We start from the raw sequence: 23,086 nt of genomic DNA, 5'->3' as shown, positions 1-23,086 counted from the left end.
TCCCAGAAATTTCCTAAATTGACTAAAGAAATCATTAAATTTTAATACTTTATTATAAAAGAAAAAATAATAATAATTACAATTCATTAAATATTGGTAACATTGATGAAACACCTTTATACTTTGACGTCCAAATCTCAAAAACAGTAAACACAAAAGGCTTTACTGGACAAAAAAAAACAATTTACAGTCTTGTTGACAATATAGAAATAAAATCATTGATAATACTTATATAAAAGACCAAAGAAAATTTTTAAAACAGCATTGTAATTCACTTACATGATAAAGGATGGAAGGAAAACATAACTACTAAGCTATAAATTAGAAATAATTGGGTTTTTGTCCAACAGGACAACAATCTAATGAAAAAAAACTGATAATAAAAAAATCTGCTAGTTTGGGATAAAACAGTGCTAAAAGGTTATGGATATCCTAGATTCTTTCTTAAACAATCCAGGATATCCATAACTCAACACTTTTAAATTTGGAAGTTTAATAAGAAGTCTCTATTAAAAACATCTTGGGCAAAAGAAGCAAAGGATGAAGTATCTGAAAAATAAAGTAAAATCACTTAATGTCTTTATGAAATGAACATGACAGGATGATGCCATTTGATAAGATGAAAATACTTCTACATCAATAAAAGCAATAGACTTTTCAATAATTTATTATGCTAGCTTTTTAGTTTCTTATACTAGCTGCTAGCAAATGGAGGATCTTTATGGTGGTGAAAGTAGTGCTAGGATATCTAGAGCTTTAATATCAAAAAAATATGCCAAAGATTTTTTTAACAAAGGTTTCTTTTTTTTTATATATATTATATTTCTTATTTTATAAAAGTTTCTAAAATTTACAAAAAAAAAAAAAAAAAAAGATTTAGGTATCATGTAATTATAAAAACATTTTTGTTAGAAAATATAGAACATTATAGCACTAAACATTTTTGTAAAACCCATCTGTAAAAAGGGGTCAAAGATCAATATTTTTACCAAATATATCATTGAAATATGGCTTTCTAACTTAACTGGTTTAAAATAATGAAGATGTTAGAACTTCTATATTTCAGACACATATTAGGATCATACTAAAATCATTTCAGGCACTTTATAATTGCTAGTTCACAAGGATAAAATGGAAAAAACTTACTTGTCAATACTATCAGGAGACACTTGATTCTGACTGAGATCAATAAGATTGTGTATTTGATTCTGAAGAAAAAAAGTTCACATAGAATTTTAACATTTTAACAATTACTATCCAATAAAACATCATTCATTTTTTAAATAGAAAGAAACAGCTTAGACTTTTATTGACTTCAGAGGCGAAGGTAATTTTGTTTATTTTTTCTATGTTCTTTGATAGGATCTTAATAATTTCTACAAGCTTTGCAGTTTCTTTTTTCTTGATTTAGTACTTAGAACATTATAAACAAACTAAAATCTGGTACATGCAAAACTTGAAGCATTCTGAATTCAATTTCCCTACTCCCAATAACAAATGTGATTAAAGAAATGTAATTAAAGCAGTTTAAATGTCACATTAAAATTGTTTCATGAGCAACATCTATAGTTAGGGAACTGTGACTTAAGAGGCTATGTGGCTATTAAAAAAACCTTTATTAAGTAAACACAATAAAGAAAAAAGAATAAAATACTAAAATGAACATGAGGAAAGGTGGAAAGGTTGCCAAGGAACTTAAATGAACTTTGGAACATTCTATGAGCACTATCATTTCTGGTACAAATAGTAATAATATGTTTGTAGGTTTGTTTAGGTCTTCAATGATTTGCAAGAAGATCTTTTAACATAACATTACAAAAGCTTCTGACACTTATATGGACTATGATATAATATGGACCTTCTTTCAAAGAAGTTATGAAATTAGCTTTCCAGCATGGAAAAGCTAATACCATAAGAGTCTTACAGAATTGGAATAAAAATGAAGTAGCAGGAGAATACCAGTTCACCTATTACCTCAAAAGCCACTAAAATTTTTCAATAAGAAGTCAAGAATGCATTTTCAGGTTTGAGGACACAAATATCATAAAGTTTCACAACAATTTAGAAACTGTTCTTTACTGTTTAAAGCTGGAAAGTGGAGGTAATTGGAACATGGATGAAACTGGTATTAACACAGTTTAAACTGTGTTAATGCCAGTTTCATCCATATTCCAATTACCTCCACTTTCCAGATTTAGAATATTCCTAGCTTATTTCTTTTGTATCCAAGTTATTTACTTTGCATGTTTCAAACTATATTGTTACAAATTTCAAATTATCACTAAAATAATGTAAGTATTGTTAATTACAATGTAATTATAAAAAAAGAAATAGAAAATAGCAAGCTGGATTAAAATGCCTGCCTTTGTTTTGGGGGTAACAAAAAAAATGCCTACAGTCATTAGATTAAGTCCAGCCATGCGAACTGCCAATGTGCTTGACATGAAATATTTGAATGATATATTCAGCAAGTCCCTAATAAAAATCAATAAAACAAATTTTTACAAATAACTTCAAAAACAGTTTTTAAAAAAGTTTAAGCAAATTTTTACTAATAACTCCAAACAGTTTTTTAAAAAGTTTAAAAAAGTTTTTATATAACTTCATATTTGGTTTTAAATTTTCATAAAAAATAAAATTTCTAAAAAGTAAATATTAATTTTTGCCATGAAAAAACAAATACTATTATTACTAAACTAAACTAAAATATGCTATGTCAGTATATTTTAATTACATGCCTGACAAATTTCTCTCTGATTTATGCTCTTAATTATTTAAATAATTTTTGCAATACCTAAATACAATCTTTCAAGCATCTCCTTTGGGATTCACTGCATGGAAAACTGAACTGTTAAAAAGTTCTTTGAAAATTTGCAACTTATGGGAAATATATAAGAAAAAAAAAAACTATTACATTTTCAATGGTTGTCTTTTTTTATTCTACACTATAATTTAAGCATCAGTGTATGATTTTTCGCTTTAATGAAAAACCAAATGCAAAGGTGTAAAATATAGCATAGAATTTAGTCTTGTATTTTAGTCTTAGAGAAATCAATAATTGTTTTATTTTTTATGTTTTAATGAATGTTTTTTTTAGTCATCCAAAACAGTTTGAAAACAAATAATTTAAAAAATATGCTGCACAACTGAATAAAAAGTATAAAATAAAATTCAGGAATTCTACTCTGTCTGAGGAATAAAGTGTTTTTTCAAACTGCACCATATACACATAGTTTCACAAAAGCCAGAAGTTTTGGTTGGTATTATACATGACGGTTCAAAAAATTGCATAATAATTTTTGAACTTGCATACACTAATACCAGCTGAAGGAAGTTTTCCATAAACAAAAATACATTAACCCAACATTGATTTGGAACATGGAGGTCTGTCATTAGTTGGATTTTAAGCCATCAAAAGTAACTGCAGCAAGGGAAAAAAAAAACTCATCAATTGAATGTTGAGAAAGTTTTCATGTTGAATTCAAATGAAGCAATTTGAGCTAAGTTGGATGATAAGAAAAAAAAAGAAAAATTCAATTGCTATTAGACATCAATATTAGACATGATTTGCATATTGTTTAACAGATTTTTGTTCTATTAGGATTTTAGTAAGTGAAAGTTGAATTCTCATGAATGCTTTTAGGATATGAAGAGAGTAAAGTAAATTTAAAAAAATAAATAAATTGTTTTCTTTTCTATTGATTTTCACTATTAGGTAGGCCTAATATAGATAAATTATAAAACTTGTTAACTGCTTAAATGATTAAAAACACTAATCTAGCACTTATTTTGCAATATTACATAGCCATAATAGGAACAATACAATAACTCTTAATAGGTATCAATATGTATATCTTTTAGCTCATATTTAGTCAATAACTAGCACACTTTCAAATTAACAATTAAATTAAAGTTACTCTTAAATTTATGTTATTCTTGGTTAAATATGTACAAATCATACAGTTTATGCCCAATAAAAGGATTTTTAAAAAATTTTTTTCTGATTTTTGCAAAAATCTTGCTATGCTCTGCTACGGAAGCTTGCAGCTCATAATTGGTCAGTTTATCCAAATACTTTTATTTAAGTAGACCTAAAATGAAGTATTTTAGAATTGTAGATTTAGTAATAAATGGTGAACTTACATTCTTGTCATTAAAATTTTTTAAAAAAAGCTTTTTTTAAAAAAAAACAACTTTCATTCAGGTTTTTATTTGTTTAGTTTAAAAAAATCAACTCTTTCAACAATTTCTAATTTTAAGTTAAAAGCATAAGACTAAATACTTACAGTTTTATTAATAATTATATAAAGAAAAATTGAGCTTTAGCAAAGTTAACACTCTTAAACAAAGAGTTTTTAGAATTAAATGTTTAATGTTTAATTTCTCAAATCTTAGACAGTTTTAACATTTTACAAAATCTAATACTTTATACAAATGTTAAAAATAAGCAAAATATTAAATTGTTATGTGGTAAAACTTAACTATAATCATGAAAAAATCTTACACATCATTTGATGGATGATTACTGTCTTGCACTTTTACTGAGTTAATCATCATTTCTGCTGTTGATCTGGCACTTGTTAATCTTAGTTCATCTTCTGGAGTTTTTTGCAAGTACCTTTAATTAGTAAAAAAAAATCAGAGAATTTAAATGCTCAATCATTGATAACTATCAGTAGAATTGTTATATAAAATGTGTCTAAAACTTGTAAAGTAACAAATATTTAGCTTTTAATTAGAAATTGTACGAAAGTATCAAAAAATGGTTAAGGATATCAAACCAAAAATATGAATAATTAGGTCTTTATTATATGAGATAGTTATTGTCAGTGGTACACTAAGTATTTGGGGATGGAGGGGATTTAGGAGGAGAAAGAGTAATAAAAATATTTTAAGCAATTTTTATAAATAATTATTTTCTACTAACATCTAATGAGACTCGTTAATGTTTAAAAACTTTATTTGTTAAAATCAAAATTTCTTTTCTTTTTACAATACTCAAGCAAATTACTTTGCATAAGTTATTTATTTACATATAATTTCTAAAATAATTGGTTCAATTCTTTTAATGTTACTGAAACTTGAAAATTGAAAAACCTTTAAACAATAAAATAATACATTTTTACTGACTTGGTGATATTTATAACTCTTCTGCAAACTTTTTTATGTTAATACTAATTGAAAATTTGATTTCCAGCTTTATTCATCATTTTATTCCATTTACAATGCATAACAACTGTACCAAATTCATTTAGATATATTAATGTTTACTAGTAGCTTAGCAAGGTGTTACATACTACATTCTGAGCCAGTTTAATAGGCGCACTTAAGTTTTAGTTGAAATTCAATCAATTTTATTCAAAAAATTCAAAAATACTTGGTATAATACATAAAAGAAAATATCACTTTAGAACGATGAAATGTCATTGGAAATTAACAATACATTCGAAAGAAATCAAAAAATTGTCATCTTATTTCTATAGATGCACTTGTAAGTTATAATAAAAAAAAAAATTTAAAACTTAATGTGTTTTAGTTTTAATACTTCATCTCTGCTGCTTTGCATTCAATAATCTGTTGTTTTTTTTTTATTAGATAATAAATATATACTAACACATATTTAATGAGTGTCATAAAAGAAAGCCATTCTTTTATGACACTCATTAAACATGTGTCATCTATTTTTAGGCAGCACAACAGGTTAATCCTAAATGATATTTAGGGTTAACCTATCATGTAACTTAACTTAACCTGTCATGTAACTTAACTTAACAAATCTAAATGCACAGGTTAATCTAAATAAAATTGCTTTTTAAAATTACAGTAGCATGAAAAAGTTTAGAAATACCAAGTTTTTTTTAGTTCTTAAAGCATAACTTTTAACAAACTTTCTCAAGTCAGCTGAAATTGTTATCAAATATTATATATATTAATTTATTTCATAAACCAGTACAAACCACAACAACTATGAATTATAATTTTTTTTTACTTTTTTTAAAAGGTTTCTGTGCAAATGTTTAGAAATAGTATCATACACTGCAATTAAATCAAGTTTTTGTAAATAAACACACAATTAAAGACCAAAATATTTCTGAAACTTTATAATTCACTTTGTGAATATCTTTTTATGTTAATTACATATAACTTATATATCACTTTGTGATATTTTAAAAACATAGGAAAAGCTTAGAAGTTTCAAATCAAATAAGAAATTAATTATAAAAGCTGTGGAAAAAATGTCTTACAGAAAGATTTCAGAACTTTAAAATATTACAAAACCAGGAATAAATCACATTTTCAAGAGATTTCATCAGTGATAAACACTTGAAATCTAGTCTTGCACTGGAAGACCAAAACTTACAGCTGAAAAGGGAAATAGATTATTGGTAAGGATACTCTGTGACAGAACTGCCAGGATATAAGCTACCATAATTGTGTATGGTTCTTGGTTTTCATTTTATTATATTTTATTACAACATAGAAAAAAGAAACCATAAGACAATCAATATCTGTTACAGTTAATGAAATTGTTATGTTTTGGCAAAAAGCTCAAATCCCTATGAGAGAATATCAATATTGTCAAAAAAACTGAAAACATGAACAAGAAAAGAAAAAAGAAAATTGATTCCAGACATCAACAAATGGAAGTTCAGGATATCCAGTACATACAGACTGCATCAGAACAGAGCTTATTATCTAAAGGAGATAGTTTAAATGTAGAAACTGAAGATGCCACTGGAACAATTTGGAGGCTTAACATTTTGTACCCCAAGAAAAAGAAAGAGGGGTATAAAAACTGTTGTTACACCAGGTGTGACAGCTACTCTAGACAGATAAAAATCTGACAGCAAAGCTGCATCTGTTATTAATAAAACAGCTAAAAGTTTGGGTCAATATTAACAACCTTGCTCTAATTTAAGATTAAATACATTAACAAAGGCAGGAGCACCAAGCAAAGAAATCAGCAAGTTTGTAAGCAGTGCTTTATGGTGAAATTCCTCTAGTTCTTAATTGGGATGGCAAACGTATTCGATTTGATTGTGATTGGCAAAGAAAAAGTGGATTTTCTACTAGTATTAATTTCTGGCAAAATAAGTGACAGGTATAAAATGTACATCACTGTTGAAGCAAAATACACTTAACTGCAAAATTAGCGCACAAATAATACATTTCAATTTATTTTAATTGTCATCAATATTTTCATATATTTTGACAAACATATTAAGAAAAAAACACAGAACCAGAGAGACCAACAGGTTTTTTGTTGTGTCACTTGATCCAAGCCTTTATTTTTAGTTTAGTATTAATGTATGGTTAATTAAAAATATTTTTAAAATCTGGTTTGTGTGCTAAGGTTAGAAAAATAAATTTTTAAGTTTTTACATATAATTATCACGTATATTTATCATAACCAAATTAAACACTTCTTCCATTAAAATCATTTGTTGATTTCTAAACTATTTCAAGATTCTATTGTAGGTATTACTATTAGCAACCTTTTCAATTGGATTTGAAAAAGCTTTTCAAACATGTAATAGGAGCAAATTGATTTTTTTTTCCCGCTCCCCTAACTTTTTGCTTAATCTTGTGGCACACTATAAAAACATAAACACCTAAAATGAAAGTTGTTCTTGTGAATTAGAGCTCTTGAGATATTACAAAACAAACCATTTGTAATGTTTTAAAAAAATTTATGGCTATGAAAATAGCTGTTTTGACAGGATTATAGTCACTGTCCTGGACTTATTGACTTCTCTTTATTTCTAGGGCTGCATATCAAAGTTAATGTTAAATTCTTCTTTCATTAAAATCAACTACAGAGGATAGCAGTTGCCATCCATGTTGAGTATGCTCTTCTTTACATTTAAATCTACTCCATGTAGGCTTGAATTTAGAATGAATAGCTTCTCCACACTGTTCAGCAAACTTGGATGGGCCACAATTATGGTATTCAACAAAGGGCTGAACATGATACAGCAAAATTTGAAACTTCCAACTTAATGAAATTTTTTTCCCTAGAACTTGTGCAAGGGTAGATAGGAAGAAGTTTTTTAACTTAGCAAATGCTAGCTTATAATCTGACTCAAGAGTTCAACCAAAACAAGAATCTTTTACTTTTTTAAAGTCTTTCATGCACTGAACTATAGGTCTAAGTTGAGGAACCTGAGATGTAACAACTTTATCAAGTTCATCCAGGTTTTTCAAGATCTTATTAGAGTTATTTCCATCCCAACCTCTACCTTGGTACCCTCTCTGAAGAACATTTTTAGTTTTCAGCCAGTCATCAAATTCATGCCAAGTATCCATAAGCAGATCCTAAAGTAGATACAAATCCAATCAAAAGATGCAATTCAGGAGGTGGTACTAAATGCTGGATTAGAATATCTGGATTCTCCTCTAGGTAGAGAATCCTTGGATATATCACATTCATAATGTTGCATGTTAGATTTTTTGGAGTTATTTTCCACAACATATTTTTCATACCAATAATCTAGACTCCCAAGAGTTCTTAGTTTTCCACATTCTTCATTTCTCAGCCCTTCACACCACAAGCAAGCTCTTTTTCCTGCATGGCCTGACAGACCGAACACAGCATTGGCACACTTTAAATCAAATGCTGCAAAAAACTTGACATCTTGCAAATTGATTTTTTCTAATATTATTCTTAAGTTATGGTTTGTATCAGGAATATCTTCAACTATTGCAAGAATTTGACAACACTGAACACCATTATTCATGTAAATTGCAGACTTTGTACTTTCATTTGCATCAAAGACATTGATTATAACTTTCGAAAAAGATCCTCCACCATCCATAGAAACTCGTACAAATGCTGAATGAAGGTCTAGAGCACATTGATTTATCAAATCTAGAATGAAAGATGATTTCTCTTGAACATACACAAGATCCTTTGAAACTTTTCCATCTTCACTGTCTAGGAAACCCATCTGTAAAAATATTTAAATAATGCCATTATTTATTTAGAAACTAAAAAATAGCCTTCACATTCAATGACTTATTGAAGCATCTCCAGATTGGGAAAACTTAGGGGTTAAAGCTTTAACACAAAATATTGAATGTATATTACACAAAAAAGATAATTTCTAATTTACATATTAGTCAATTTAACATTAGCTGCACTTAATTTTACAAAAAAAATTACTTAACTTATAATCGTTACATATTATATAGTTACAATATTTATATGTGTAGCCATCACAAATTCATGGCGGAGGATCTCTTTCTCTTTACATATAAAATATATCCATACAAAATGTTAGAACATTCTGAAAGTGCACTTTTGTGATTAATACTTATAAATTACCTTTTCTACATTACATTACAAAATGTGATATGGATTCCTTAAGATCATTTAATTTGCCAAAAATATTAGGTTCTACAGCAGTCTTATTCCCTAATCCTTTCCAAAGAGAAGATATTAACAGTTTGCTTTTGTTAATAGAAAGTTCCAATATTACTTGAAGTTTTTTTATAACCTGTAAAGATACTTGTTTTACTGTTCTTCGATTTGCTTTGTTAGCAGCACATCCAACAGTTACAACCAATGGGTTTCCACCAGTTGATAAAGAAAAAGTTGCTCCTTTTGGAATGCAGTCGATTTTCATCTTATCTTTTAATAAACCTGAAGCAACTTGTTCAGCTTGAATGCTTCCAAACTCTTGGCAAGAGAGATCAAGTTTGTTACAGCAACTGAAGAAGAACAGTTGTGGGTGTGTCCAGGTAACATTGAGAAACATTTTCCACAGAGCTTTAAGTTATCTGGTGAAGAAGATATGATTGGTTCTGTTTCACTACTTTGGAGCATTGAAGCTGAATTCCTGGTCAGCATTTTCCGCTTAAACTTCAAAAGTGGTATTTAAATACATAATTATATAATGATAAATGCTTCATTAAAGTGAATGACTTGATATAAATAGTGGCATAGTCTTAAATAAAAAGGTAAAAAAAAAACATGAAATTTTTTAGAGATTAATAGGCTTACTTTGTAATAACACTTTAAAAAAATTAATCAGTTTAAAAAATATTTTTATTTTTTAAATATGAGAATTACCTTTAATATTCTCTCTCCCCACAAGCCTCTGGTGTATTTGCCAACTTCATCAAGTAAAGGTTTCTTCTACAACTAGAGCAAACTACAGTTGGGTAATTACAAATTTCAAGGAAATACCCAGGATATATATATACAGCTTCATCAGATCTTTTATTGTTGAATTTACAGAGTATAAAGACTTGGACCTCGCTCCAAAAGATTCCCAGCAGCAGCAGCAAAAGGCACTTCGTTCAAAGACAGCAGTCGTTGAGCTAGCAATAGCCATTTTCATTTATTAAATAAAATTTAAATAAAATTTAAATAAAATTTAATAAATGAAAATGGCTGCTGCTAGCTAATGATTAAAAATATTAAACCCAAAAAATAACACAGGTGTTTTGTTTCAAATGACATGATTTTATAAAAAAAATATAAAATTTTGAGAAAAATGTGACTTAAAATGCAATCTTTAGAAAAAGTTATCGTAAACTTTTTTTTGATTTTTTTTTTAAATTGATTTTACAATACTTGATTCTTAAATAGGTATATGTAAAAGTTATTTGTATCACTTGATAGAAGACACCCATTTTTTTTTTATTCTTGCATTAGACTTACGCTTTTCACTTCCCACAATTTATGTTGTCATTACGACAACTTTTTTTAGTGATTTTTTTAGTAACTTTTTTAAGCATTTATTCAAGGCTTTTAATTATCATTTTTAACATGATAACACACGATTTGGATTTTAAAAAAATTTTAATGATCAATTTAAACTAATACTAAACTAATAACAAAGGTTTTGGTAGAGTGACACGATATAAAACCTGACGGTCTCTCTGGTTCACAGTAACACATTAACACAATTATTTCAATGATAATAATAAAATTGTAAACACACTCTATTTCTTTGAAAGCTGTTTTTACATTTGTGCCACATTGTCTCTTACGTAAATCTGTGATCTTGTCTTTTAACACCTACACTTTTGCAAAATTCTCAAGCCTTTGAAAAATCTTTGAAGCAGTATGCCTTTCATCAAACTTTGAACATGAAAGACAGAATTTAATAATTCCAGTTGTCTGAAATGAAATGAGCCATCATGCCTAAATGAGTCATCCTTTCATTATGGGTAAATACCCATAATGAAAAGATGACCATCAAGACAGATGGAAACTGTTTCAGCATTTTTTTTTGTCAGTTTTTTTTTTATGTAAGCTTAGTCTTTCCATATTGATTGAGCATGCTGCAGTAGTAAAACTCACTTCCAATATCAAAGTTTGGTGTTAAAAATGCATAGTGACATAAAAATCTTGGATCATTCACAATTGACAAAAGCAATAAGTTGAGGACATTGAGGAATCTTCAAACCTTTTTTCTGAATTTGAATCAATTTTTAAACTATTGTCAACCCTACCAGGGATTGTCGCTTGTAGCATTTCAGCCCTATGCTATTTTGATCTGATATCAAATAAGATTTTTTTTTTAAAAATTTTAAGAGGCTAAAGCTGATCTAAAGTATTTTCAGGACTACTAGTATTTCTGAATAAAGCTTTTTTTGTTATGAGATTTTTTTGGAGAAAGCTGTTGGTGCTACTTGGCTCAAGCTGACCTAAAGCATTTTTAGGACTGCTGGTTGTTCTGAATAAAGCTTTTTCTGTTATGCAATTTTTTTGGAGAAACCTGTTAGTGCTACATTCTTAAATGAGATGAAATTCTGCTAAGTGATTGAAGTTTTGGATTGTCCAATCCACAAGGTATTTTCACATTGCAGATATTACAATTTGCATATTTGGAATCACTAAAAAGCTATTCATGAAAACTTTTTATGGCTGTTACCATGAAAAGTTTTCATGAATAGTTTTTTTCCTAATTATTTTCCATTGAAAAATTCAGCACGGAATAAATTTTGTTAAAATTATTGATTTTGGTGGTTCAATACATGACTTTACTTAAAGAAGGATTTGAGAATAGAATTAGAGAACTTGAATCATTTAAATAACTTGGTTTCAAATAAAATTACTACATTTGTTGTAATTAAAAGTTGATTTACCCCCAAACAATTAAAACACCAATATAATTAGGAAATCATCATGATCTCACAATAAATTAAAAACAAGTTATCTAAACTTAAAAAAATCTCCTAATAAAAGTTTTGGTTGTTTACAGTAATAGTTTGAGCTTAAGTTTTGGTCAAAACAGAACAAGTAAAATGTTGTCAAAACAGATATTTTGGTTTCAATTTTGACTGCTTTTACTAATACCAAAGCTGAAAGTTACAAAAAAAGCTAAATGCAATAAAGCTCAACCCTCAATGAATTTGGATTCCAGTGTTGAGGCAAAATCATTTATTAGCACTATTTGTTTATGCAACAAATCCCCAGTTGGAAAGAGGTTGTTGCATAAATGCAGTGTTACAAACCTACAAAGGAATATTTCCCTAGTTTTTAACAATGCTAATGGGAGAACACAAGAAATTATTGCCAGTAGAGTCATCAAGAAGATATCACAATATGAAGGCAAGAATGTAATAAAACTTGCCACAAGGGGACATAATCCATTGCTTCAGTGATTTTGTAAGCTACAGACCTCTCTAGTAGCATCCAACACTAGTATGAGGTGTAAGCTTAGGCCCCTTTATTTTAATGTCATTAAAAATATCATAAATTATGTATGCACAAAAAGGATATTGAATTCAGATCGTGTTGGCATAAAATTTGGCAATTATGTAGGTAAATATTTTTTCAAAGTTTACTTGACCATCTACAAAAAAACTGGACACACACACACAAATGCTGTATCAGTTAACTTTTGACATGAGCGTGAAGAGAATATTATTGCTATAGCCACAAGGTTACAAAGATTCTACAGAAATATGAAGACTGCGATGAATTGGCTAAAAATGGAGAAGTTGGATATTCAAAGCATTCAATGATGCACTTCTTGTTTTGGAGAAGAGCTAGCTCCTGACTTTGCACTGATCAGACAGCAAGTACTTGCTACATATGTAACAAGACAGCCTATATTGTTCAAACAATTTGTATTTATATTTATCTGAAATAGACATTTTAAAATGTATTGAAAAAATCAATGCAACAAAACAACCACTAGAAATTTAACAATTATAGCATACAAATTTTTAACAGCAAATATCTTTTTAGTCTGGTAAAGAAAACGGTAAAGAGATATTAAATCACCATGCTGAAATCTAAAAGGATCAGTAATTTTCATCAAAGCAGCAAAACAATTGTTGAGCAGTGTTAACTAGTACAATTATTTTCTGTTTGGGTGAGGCCCTATGCCTCCCCTTAGGTTCACCACTGTTTATTGTATTTATAAAGAGAAAGATAACAGCTAAAATTAACTTTTATCATATTCTTTTATAAGGGAAGACCTGGGCTAGTTAGATAAGTTGTGACCTATCTTAAAAGTCAGACCATTTTATGGAAAATACATATCTATTCTATCATATTCTTACCTTTGCAAAATGCAATAACAAAAGCTTAGGAAGCTATGAAGAACGACAGTATTTCGATCATTTCATTTTTAATGTTTTTTCATCATGGGCATTTTTCCTTTTCTATTTATTTTTAATGCTTATCTGTATTTACCACCATTGAAAAATTACATATTTTACAGATTTTTTAAGTTAAAAAAAATTATTTGGCACATAGTTCAATTTTGTTTAACAATGTAAATCATCAATTGTTGAAGATAATTGCATTATGATGTCAACATTTGCTCCCAGTCACTCCTTGAAATAGTAGTTATAAAATTATATTAAGTATGAGTTATCTAAGAAAGATGTAAATAACTCAAGTGATTCATGGATGATGACTGCTTATAATATTTAGTTACAAATTAGTTACTTCCAATATAATAATTTGTATTTATTATATTGGAAGTAACTAATTTGTTTGATTTGCTTAAAAATAAATTTAAAAATAAATACAAAAAACTTATCTCACTTTGTTACCAAAGAAGACAAAGGCTTAATAAGCCTTAAAGTGGCTTCTTCATGAAGAAACCCTCTTAACTAAAAGAAACAAAAGTATTTGTAAAAATTTTACTTAATTCTTTTAATGGTTTGTTAAGTAAAGAGAGTGATTTCTTTTATTATGTTACTATTTCTTAAGACACACAAAACAAGTACACCTTTTTGTAGTCAATAATTAATTTAAAATTAGCCATATTTTATTACAAAAAATAAATTTTATTATTTTTTGTTGTTGTTTTTATATCTTTTTTCTTCTTATCACAAGGTTTTGTTCAGCATTAAAAAAAATTCATGCTGGTATTGGTATAGATTTTGGTTTTTCAAACTTAACAGTATTAGCTTTCTTGTATTCAAAACCAGTGGTCATTCCAGCTAAGAGGATAAGCTTTTAAACCTATTTTGTAGATTAAAAAGTGCACAAACAACTAATCAACTGACTTACCTCTCACTTTTTTATCAGACATAGCAAAACTTGGCCACAAAAAGTAGCTTAATCAACTAATAGTTGTAGTTTTTCTTAACAAAATTGAAGACTTTAGGGACCAAAAAAGTAAAGCACATGTAAGTAATTGAGAATATTTTAAGAATAAACTTTTGTTAAACAAGCAATTTCTTTACTCAAATTTTAAAAATTGTCAAATGATTGCATTTTTTTTTTTAATCTTATTTTATACTTTTCCTGTAAAACAATAGAGGCCAGATATATTCTAAATTTGATTGATATGTTTTAAATTTAATATAGGATGACTTCTAATTTAGTTTGGCATTAAAATATCAGAAGATTTATTACTAACCAATAATAAAACAAATTTAGATTAAAAATAATTGATCTATCAAAAATATGCTACATAAAAGAAAACATACTTAAATCTCTAAACTTTTAAACAGAAAACTTGGGAACAAACCTGAGCAACAATGCATATCAAACTGCTTGCCAAACATAAAGGCAAAGGATTTTCCGAGTAGTTAGCAAAAGAATGAGTGATAGCTTCAATACCACCCAAATTACAAAAATATGCTACATTTTGATATAGAAGCTCAGAAATATTTGAATTTTCCTGAAAAACATAAAATTAGATTTGTAAAAAATGAAATAATGATAATAAATTAACAAAAACAAAACAAAAAAAATTTGTTAAATTTTTATTATTTTTAAACAAAGGTGTATTTACTTCACTATCACAGTATTTTTGAATGGCTTCCTTTTCTTCCTCTTTCACCTAGGCATTCAAGATAATCAAAGCATAAATGAACTGAATAAGTTAGGTGATTTTAAGATTTACAATGATATTAATGATTAGAATTAACTTTTTAAAAATAAAAAGATAAATGGTAAACTGTGTAGAAAAAATTCATCATTATTTAAACTTCATAAACTCTTAAAATTTATCAATGGTAGCCATTTCAGAGGAATTTTTTTTAGTTCATATTTTGATATATAATTAATATTATAAAGCTTGAGAAGTAAAGTTCATGAAAATTATGTTTTTTTTGGTTTGACGTCAAATATTTTTTATTGCGCCATGGAATCACTATCAAAGGTTTTATTAAAACTATGTTGACATAAAATTTCAACAAATATTTTTTCTCTTTCAAATTGCAACAAGATTGCATTATAGGGTAATTCCATGTGAAAACATCCAATTTTTTTTGAAAATGCAACCCTAAGTCTCAGACTTGCTGATTTTTAAACCACTTACAGATTTTAGTAAATTATGAACATCCTGAAAACTTTATCATCTAATTTCAATCGGTTCCTAAGATATAGCTATTTAAAGTTTGCCTCCAACCAACAAAAAACCGCCATTTTTAAAAATGGTTTTGGTCCTAGCTTCTGTTATATGTTGTTGGAAAGCTGAAAATTTGTACCTTTACATATTTTGGGCCCACGAATCCAATGAAACAACTTAAAGTATTTAAAAACGAACATAACACCTAAAATTTGAATAATTACCACAACTTTACTGGGGCGAGTCGAACCACAAAAATGCTGATGTAGCTCGATTTTTTTTTTTTTCAATTTTTTTAGAATTTGTCCTGAATAGTTAAGTTATAGTTATTAAAAAGAATTGGAGAGTGGTCTTTTCTAAAACAGAAATAAAAACATGATCAAATCTGCTTAAATTTAGTGCTTAAAAACAGGTATTTTGATAAATTAAACGAGAAAAAAAGGGTGTAATTTGAGACTTAGGGTTGCATGCCCTGATGTTTTCACACGGAATCACCCTATACTAAGTAAACCTCTATGTTTAAACATCAAAAATATTAAATATTCATACTAATAATTTTAATATAAATTGATGTTTAGAATTAAGTTGTCAAAAAAAGGCATTAATAATGTAAATATTTTGTGTATTTAATAGCATCACTAAAATATAATAGAATAGTAGATATGAATTTATTTTAGTCTATTTAGTTAGACTAAAATAATTTTATGTAATTGGCTCTGGTGAAATGTATTTATTACTTATCATTAAGAACTTACCTCAAAATTGTTTTTTACACTTTCATAGGCTTGATAAAGAGGAAAATTGATTTGAAAACTTTTACTAATAGCTTGAATAATATGCTCTGCTGAACTAAGATTTTCACCACTATAGTTCTGTCTAAACTCTTTAATGAAAACAATAAATGATTGGTAGAATTTCTTCAACAAAAACTCTGCAGGCAAAATCAAGGCAGGATTGTGAATCAAACATGTGCATTGCCTATAAATATAAATTTAATTATAATATATCAGAATCAATGTGTGTACACGTATGTGAATTTGCGCGCGCGGGTGTGTGTGTATGTGTGTGTGTATGTGTGTGTGTGTGTATGTGTGTGTGTGTGTGTGTGTGTGTGTGTGTGTGTGTGTGTGTGTGTGTGTGTGTGTGTGTGTGTGTGTGTGTGTGTGTGTGTGTGTCAATACTCCAATTGCAATTTAATGTTGACAGATTTAATGTTGACAGATTTAATTTTGACAGATTTAATGTTGACCTTTTTAATGCTTTTAAAAAAAGAGTTTAAAATTACTTCACTGTTGACTTAAGCAGTTTAAGGAGTACCAGAAGAACTTTTTCCTTTCATCTGGGTTTCTCCATTTAACCTTTAAAACAGAAATTACAAACCTTAAAGTAGAGTTAACTGCTTTTGCAAATTCTAAGACATTCTTTTTTGAACTGGTTGGATCATCCTCAACTAAAATTACAGCATAGATAAAAATTTAAAATAATAAATTAGCAATAACTGCATATATGTATAACCTTAGCTAGAAAAAATATATATAGATATACAGCAATTTACATATGAAACTGCCTGCTTAATAAGATATTGTTTTACTAATAATTTTACATACGTTTATCCAGTAAAATTTTTAGCTCTTTACAACATTCACTTGACATACCAACTCAGGAAACTTAGTCTTTCATTAGATTTTATGTTTAATTTTTTTTAAAAAAAACATACATTTAGAATTATTTTTTAATATTCTACAACAGCATATTTTTTTAAAGCATTAAACACAAACACTTTAAAAGAATGATCTAATAGAGAAAAAAATAAGTTGTAACATGAAGAGTATATAAGTTTATCGAAGTCATTTAAATATAGTGGAGTTATTTAAATTCCCTTAATGGAGGATATAAAATCATGTTTCTTTTTTCAAAGTTTTTGAAGCATATTCGATATATAAAAAGCACACAATATTATTTAAATATATCTACTTTGACCTAGAGGATTATCGGCTATTTAAACTACCCGATACTCCTGGGGCCAATGCTAGCGATTCTACTGCTCAACGAAAAACATTTGACGTTTGACAAAAAAGACGTAATTTTCATGAACTTTACTCTCTTATATCTTTTTGTATGCTTAAGCAAACACCTTGAGATTTTTTGCATCAATTAGTGATACTCAACCTCTTTTCAGCCACATATAGAAAGTAATATGGTTTATTTGACTTCATTTAAATTTTACCCATATCTTTAGACCACTTTTAAGAAAAAAGCTTGAAGCGGGAACGTTTTTTTAAAACGAAGCTTTTGGAGGTTAGGATTCCTTAGTACCAAAACACATCCAATTTTTACAAAACTTTCCGTATATTTTAAAAAAGGGATGAGGAATCTAATGGAATGTGGAAACTTTTTAACTTTTATACATAAATTTTTAGTTCTTAGCGTTTCAAAACTTCAAAGTTAATTTTTATAGAAAAAAAAAGTGTTTTTTAAAAGTGTCCAGGTGGAAATTGCAAGTTTAGTCTTTCCTCTTTTTATAACAAGTATTTATTTATGTTTTCTTGAAGAATTGGTTCTAAGGATTTGTAGATAGAAATTATGTATATATATATCTATATTCCTTCGAATATTTTATGACGCTTTTTGTTTTGATTTTGCGTTTCCGAAATTTTAACTTCAAATAAAATTGAAACTGAAAGTATACTTCTTGATTAAAGACTCCAGTTTTCAAGGCAATAAAAATAAATTTATTAAGGTATTTTGTCTGGATTGTTCAACTACAAGCTTGATTCTTACAATTTTTACTCAAGTCTGTACTACAGATTCTTTAAACTGTTTTTTTCAAAACAAAACCCGGAAATAGTAATCAACTAACGTTCACAAAATGGAAATGTGTAAGAAAGTTATCAGTTTTTTTTTCAGTTATTTTTCTATTTTTTATATTGATTTAGTAAAAGAACCTATAAACTCTAATGATAATTTAAATTCCCTTTTGTTATAATTGCTTAAATTAAGTTTAATATTAATTTTAGCTACCAAATTGTTGTCAGTAACACCAACCTACAAGAATATTTTGGATTTTCTAAATATAAATGATGGCATTATTTCTGTCAAATATCCTGATTTTATATTAACTAATAACCACTTTTTAAAAATTTGCAAAGAAAAAGGAAAATATAACTTGACTTGGCAAAATCTTTCATTATTTTTTACAACCTACTGTAAATATAATATCTCTAGAGTGATGCTAATAAAGTACTTAAAAAAGTTTAAAGATTATGTTGCAAAATTAAATAGAGAAAAAAATTTGGACTTAACAAAAGCTTTTTTAAGCTCTGTTTTATCTTTTAATAATGCTTTTTCTGATGTTGTTGGTTTGTCACCTTCTGATGCTTGTTCTACTTCTATCTACAATAGTGAAATTGTTCCAAATCATGCTACTGTTTTTGTATCTTCTGACTTAAACCTGCAAATTGCTAATGATGATTTTTCGTGCTCTGTTACCCCGAATTCTATTGTATACACTCCTTTAGGAAATGGCTCTGAAAAATTTTTTTTTGAAACGCAAGTTAATGAAGAGAATCTCTCAGTTTCCAATTTAGATAAAACACTACCTATATTATCTGGTGATTCGACCAATCAAATAAAAAAATACAAACGGAGAATTAATCATCTCAAATTAAAAAATAGACAAATTAATAGGAGATGTAATGAATATAAAAGAAAATATCAAGCAATCTTGTCAAAATATAATGTCAGAAATGTCAACAAAAGAGAAGTTAGAAAGGATTGTAGGATTAACCAATTGTTTCAGAAAAATTTTGAATTGGAAAAAGAAATTGATTTGGCTAGAAAGCGTTCACAATCAGATCGACAAAAGGCATGGTATTTAAAGAAAAAAATTGAAAACACTGTTTTGAAAACATCTGATGAAATGAATGATTCAATCTTAATGGAGAGTTTAAATTATTTTGAAAATCTTTCAGAAGAGCTGAAGGAAAGAGTTAACTTTTTTGAAAAAAATATAATTGATGTTTTTGAAGGAGGTAGATATAATGATAAAATTCGCTCTGTATATTATGACCTTTTAAGTAAAAATGTTTCTGTTAATAATGTTGAATCTGTTATCAGAATTGTACTACAAAAAATGGCTGGTATTTCATGTGGCGCACTTCCAAAAAAGTCTTTGGCTGCTGAATTTTTTAGTGAAATGAACCTTTTATCAAAAGCTCAGATTAGAGAGGCTATGTTGAATAGCACACACAATGTTCTTCATACAGATGGCACAAAGTATAATTTTAGAGAGGTTGGTAGTTTTCAAGTCACAACATCATTTGGAAGCTACACGTTTGGGATAGATGATATGTTTTCAGGCGAGGCACAATCTTATTTTGGAGAGCTAAAAAATTTACTCACTGATATGTCTCAGATATTTTCTCCTGAAAAGGAAAACTATGAGGATGATCTTCGAAAGCTTATTTTTTCATTCAAATCTTTGATGACAGATCGCAGTATAGTTACTTCAAGTTTTTTTAGCCAATTTAAACATTGGAGAGAAGCAATTTTGCCTTTTGTTGTTGAAAACTATGATCGGCTTCCTTTAAATGAAAAACTAAAAATTTCTCAAATGCATCATGTTTTTTGTGGCTTACACGTTATCCATAATTTAGGAATATACGCAGAAAAAGCAATCATGGAATGGGAAAAAGTGGTTGAGCAGGAAGATAGTATTCATGGTGGTTTTAAAAATTCTCAAAGCTCACGTACCTTTGATATTTTGTATGAACTTTCAAAACTTACAAGTTATAGACATGGCAATCAACGGAATGGGAAAGCTGATGAATGGAAAGCATTTTTGCATAAAAAGTTTTCAAAAAACTGCCCACGTACTAACGTTGTGTCTGAACGTGACTTTGCTTCTTATGACCGCAGGTTAAAAATGAAACCTAACATGACAACAGTAGCTGCAGCTGGTGTCATCATGTTTAACAATAACAAAACAGCTGATTGGCTAAATGGGAAATCACAGGAAGAAATTGCAAGGCTAGTTTTACTAGCAAGGCGAAATAGAAAAGGATATATCACAAAGTATAGAGAAAAAAAAGCAAATATATTGCAGTACAAAATCAATGAGATGGACAAGCGCAACTTAGAAAAGGAAATAAAGGAACAAAAGACAAGCGAAGAAAAAGAGTTTTTGACAACAGAAATTGGAAAGGATGGTGGTTTAATTTTGTGTAAAGAGGATTTGGAGCAAATCCTAGGCACTGAAAATGAAATTCTAATGAAGTTGCAAAGACAAATTAAATTTCGAAAAAAAGTACTTCAGCAAAAATTTCCAGAAAAGTGGTTACAGTTAGGAGAAAAGGGAAAAGGTGAAAATTACAAAAAATTTGGTATAGTGGCATTAAAAACAAATCTACTATCAATTTTTGAATTTTTAAAAAATGCTCCAGAACAACGAGCAAAAACAATAAAATGTTCAGTAATCAGACAGAATAATGAAAGACAAGAAATGTTGTTAACATTAAACAGGAAAAAGAATTAAACATAAAATGGTAGATAAAGGTGGCAAGGATGTATGGTATTCAGGGTTTGTAGTAAGTGTTTTAGATGACAATGAATTTAATGAGGAATGCGAGTTTGAGATACTATATGACGGATTTGAGGATAAATACAATATTGAGTTAGTCAAAGAGTGGAGGATGAAATGTGTTGTGATAGAGGGAAAGGCTGATGGTTATGTGGAGGGTGAAGTTCGAAAAAAGCATAAATGTTGTTAATATTGTTTTTGACGCAATGTCAATTCAACTTCAATTTATTTTATTTCTGTTTGTTATTATTATTATTCAATTTATTGTCTTAATGTTTGTAATCTGTTTGATCATCTAGAGCTGTGTAGGTGCACCCACAAGTCATGATATGAATACCTGTCTTCTGTTCACCTCTGCAGCAGTGTTGATTTACCGGTAAGTAATTGTTTGTATGTTTGTGTGTACTCACCCATAAGTCACTATATGTATGTTTGTGTCAGAATGAACATAAGCAGGCATGCCAAATAACGAGAAAAGATTCTTAAAACACTTTATTACCGATGAGGAAGAAGTATCAGGGCAAGCGAAAGCAAATGGGAATCGTGAGTATTCATCAATAATTGTAAAGATGTAACGATTTTTAGTTGATGTTGGAAGTGGGCCTTTAAAATCTATGTTAAGGCGCTCGAATGGTTGGGTTGCTTTTATAAGATGAGTACTGGGTGGTTTGTAGAATCGAGGTTTCAGTTCGCAGCAGGTAATGCACTGGTTTACGACACTTTTAATCTCTTCTATAGAGTATGGTAAGTTTCGACTGCGGACAAAATGATTCATTCTTGTGATGCCTGGGTGGCAGAGAGCATTATGAAGCTCCTCTAATTTTACTTTACTGGTCGATACTGTATGTCGTAGCTGTAGCAACCAAGTTCAGTACGCCATCGCATAACTTTATCGTTTTTAATTTTGCCTCGATGGTTCTGATTAAACATATACGAAACAGCTTGTTGGTCGGTTACTAAGGTAAAATGGCGTCCGGTCAAATAATGTTTCCACTTCCGAAGAGCTTCTACAATCGCGTATGCTTCTTTTTCAATAGCCGATTGGTGCGTTTCATGTTGGTTTAGAGATTTCGAGAAGAAAGCCACTGACTGACCATTTTGGTTTAATGTTGCAGCCAACGAAAAGTCAGAGGCGTCCGTTTCGACAACAAATGGGATAATAATTGCATAATAAAACTCTGTCTGCAGAAAATTTTTTGTCTGCGTATTTTGACAAATATTCCAATGCTATATTTCCAACATTTATTTTTCCAAAAGTTTTTTCAGCACTTTTTAAACTTTCAGAAGGCGTCTCGCTTTCTGGGTAAGTCAAAGCCAGTGGACTGTTTCCAACCTCTTTGTATGCGATGCTCTTTATCTCGTTTTTCACTTTTTCGTTGCTTTCGATGAGCGGCTTAAAAAACTTTGACAAATCAGTCTGATAATTTGCATCTGAAATGTTCGCGTTTAGGCTCTCATTGTAAATTTTTTCCCTGTTGGCCATATAATTTTTTACAATCTCATCTCTCGTTTTTTTGTCTTGTATTCTAAAGAAGGACATTTTTTTAAAATACGGGGAAAAGAAAACTTAAAAAAAAACGAAAACTCGTTTGTGTTTTTGTTTATTCTCCTTTTTTAAAAAGGTTGTTAAATGCTTGAATGGCTTCTTCTCTTCCTTTTTGGATCAGTGACTCTTTGGCCAATTCGTCAATGCTGCTTTTTGTTTTTGTTCGGATTTCTTCGGTCATGGTTTTAA

The 23,086-nt window shown here is 28.6% G+C and overlaps 1 protein-coding gene and 2 pseudogenes across 2 annotated transcripts in view; 1 reads left to right on the top strand and 2 right to left on the bottom strand.

Moving 5' to 3' along the window:
- The window catches only part of LOC145183703 (ubiquitin carboxyl-terminal hydrolase 34-like), a 92,567-nt gene extending 74,864 nt beyond the window's left edge, over positions 1–17,703 (bottom strand). The window contains exons 1-9 of the mRNA XM_090084277.1: positions 17,381–17,703; positions 17,154–17,223; positions 16,529–16,751; positions 15,216–15,263; positions 14,949–15,101; positions 14,015–14,082; positions 4,505–4,618; positions 2,397–2,475; positions 1,147–1,208 (exon numbers count right to left, since the gene is read on the bottom strand). Of these exons, the coding sequence (XP_089940403.1) occupies positions 1,147–1,208; positions 2,397–2,475; positions 4,505–4,618; positions 14,015–14,082; positions 14,949–15,101; positions 15,216–15,263; positions 16,529–16,751; positions 17,154–17,223; positions 17,381–17,426 (863 nt within the window). The 5' untranslated portion in view covers positions 17,427–17,703. The remainder of the gene's footprint in view (positions 1–1,146; positions 1,209–2,396; positions 2,476–4,504; positions 4,619–14,014; positions 14,083–14,948; positions 15,102–15,215; positions 15,264–16,528; positions 16,752–17,153; positions 17,224–17,380) is intronic.
- LOC145194282 (uncharacterized) lies at positions 7,671–10,337 on the bottom strand (annotated as a pseudogene).
- Positions 17,704–18,442: 739 nt separating the features above from the next.
- Positions 18,443–21,642, top strand: LOC149889690 (uncharacterized; annotated as a pseudogene). The gene is made up of 2 exons (XR_016451562.1): positions 18,443–18,652; positions 18,791–21,642. The product of XR_016451562.1 is annotated as an uncharacterized LOC149889690 (transcript).
- Positions 21,643–23,086: the final 1,444 nt, after the last annotated feature.

The sequence above is a fragment of the Hydra viridissima genome, unplaced genomic scaffold (genome assembly GCF_058129835.1).
Source record: "Hydra viridissima isolate aposymbiotic clone 2 unplaced genomic scaffold, HvirCarnegie_v1 scaffold_4, whole genome shotgun sequence".
Classification (NCBI taxonomy): Eukaryota; Metazoa; Cnidaria; class Hydrozoa; order Anthoathecata; family Hydridae; genus Hydra; species Hydra viridissima.
This window is presented reverse-complemented; position numbering and strand designations above follow the sequence as displayed.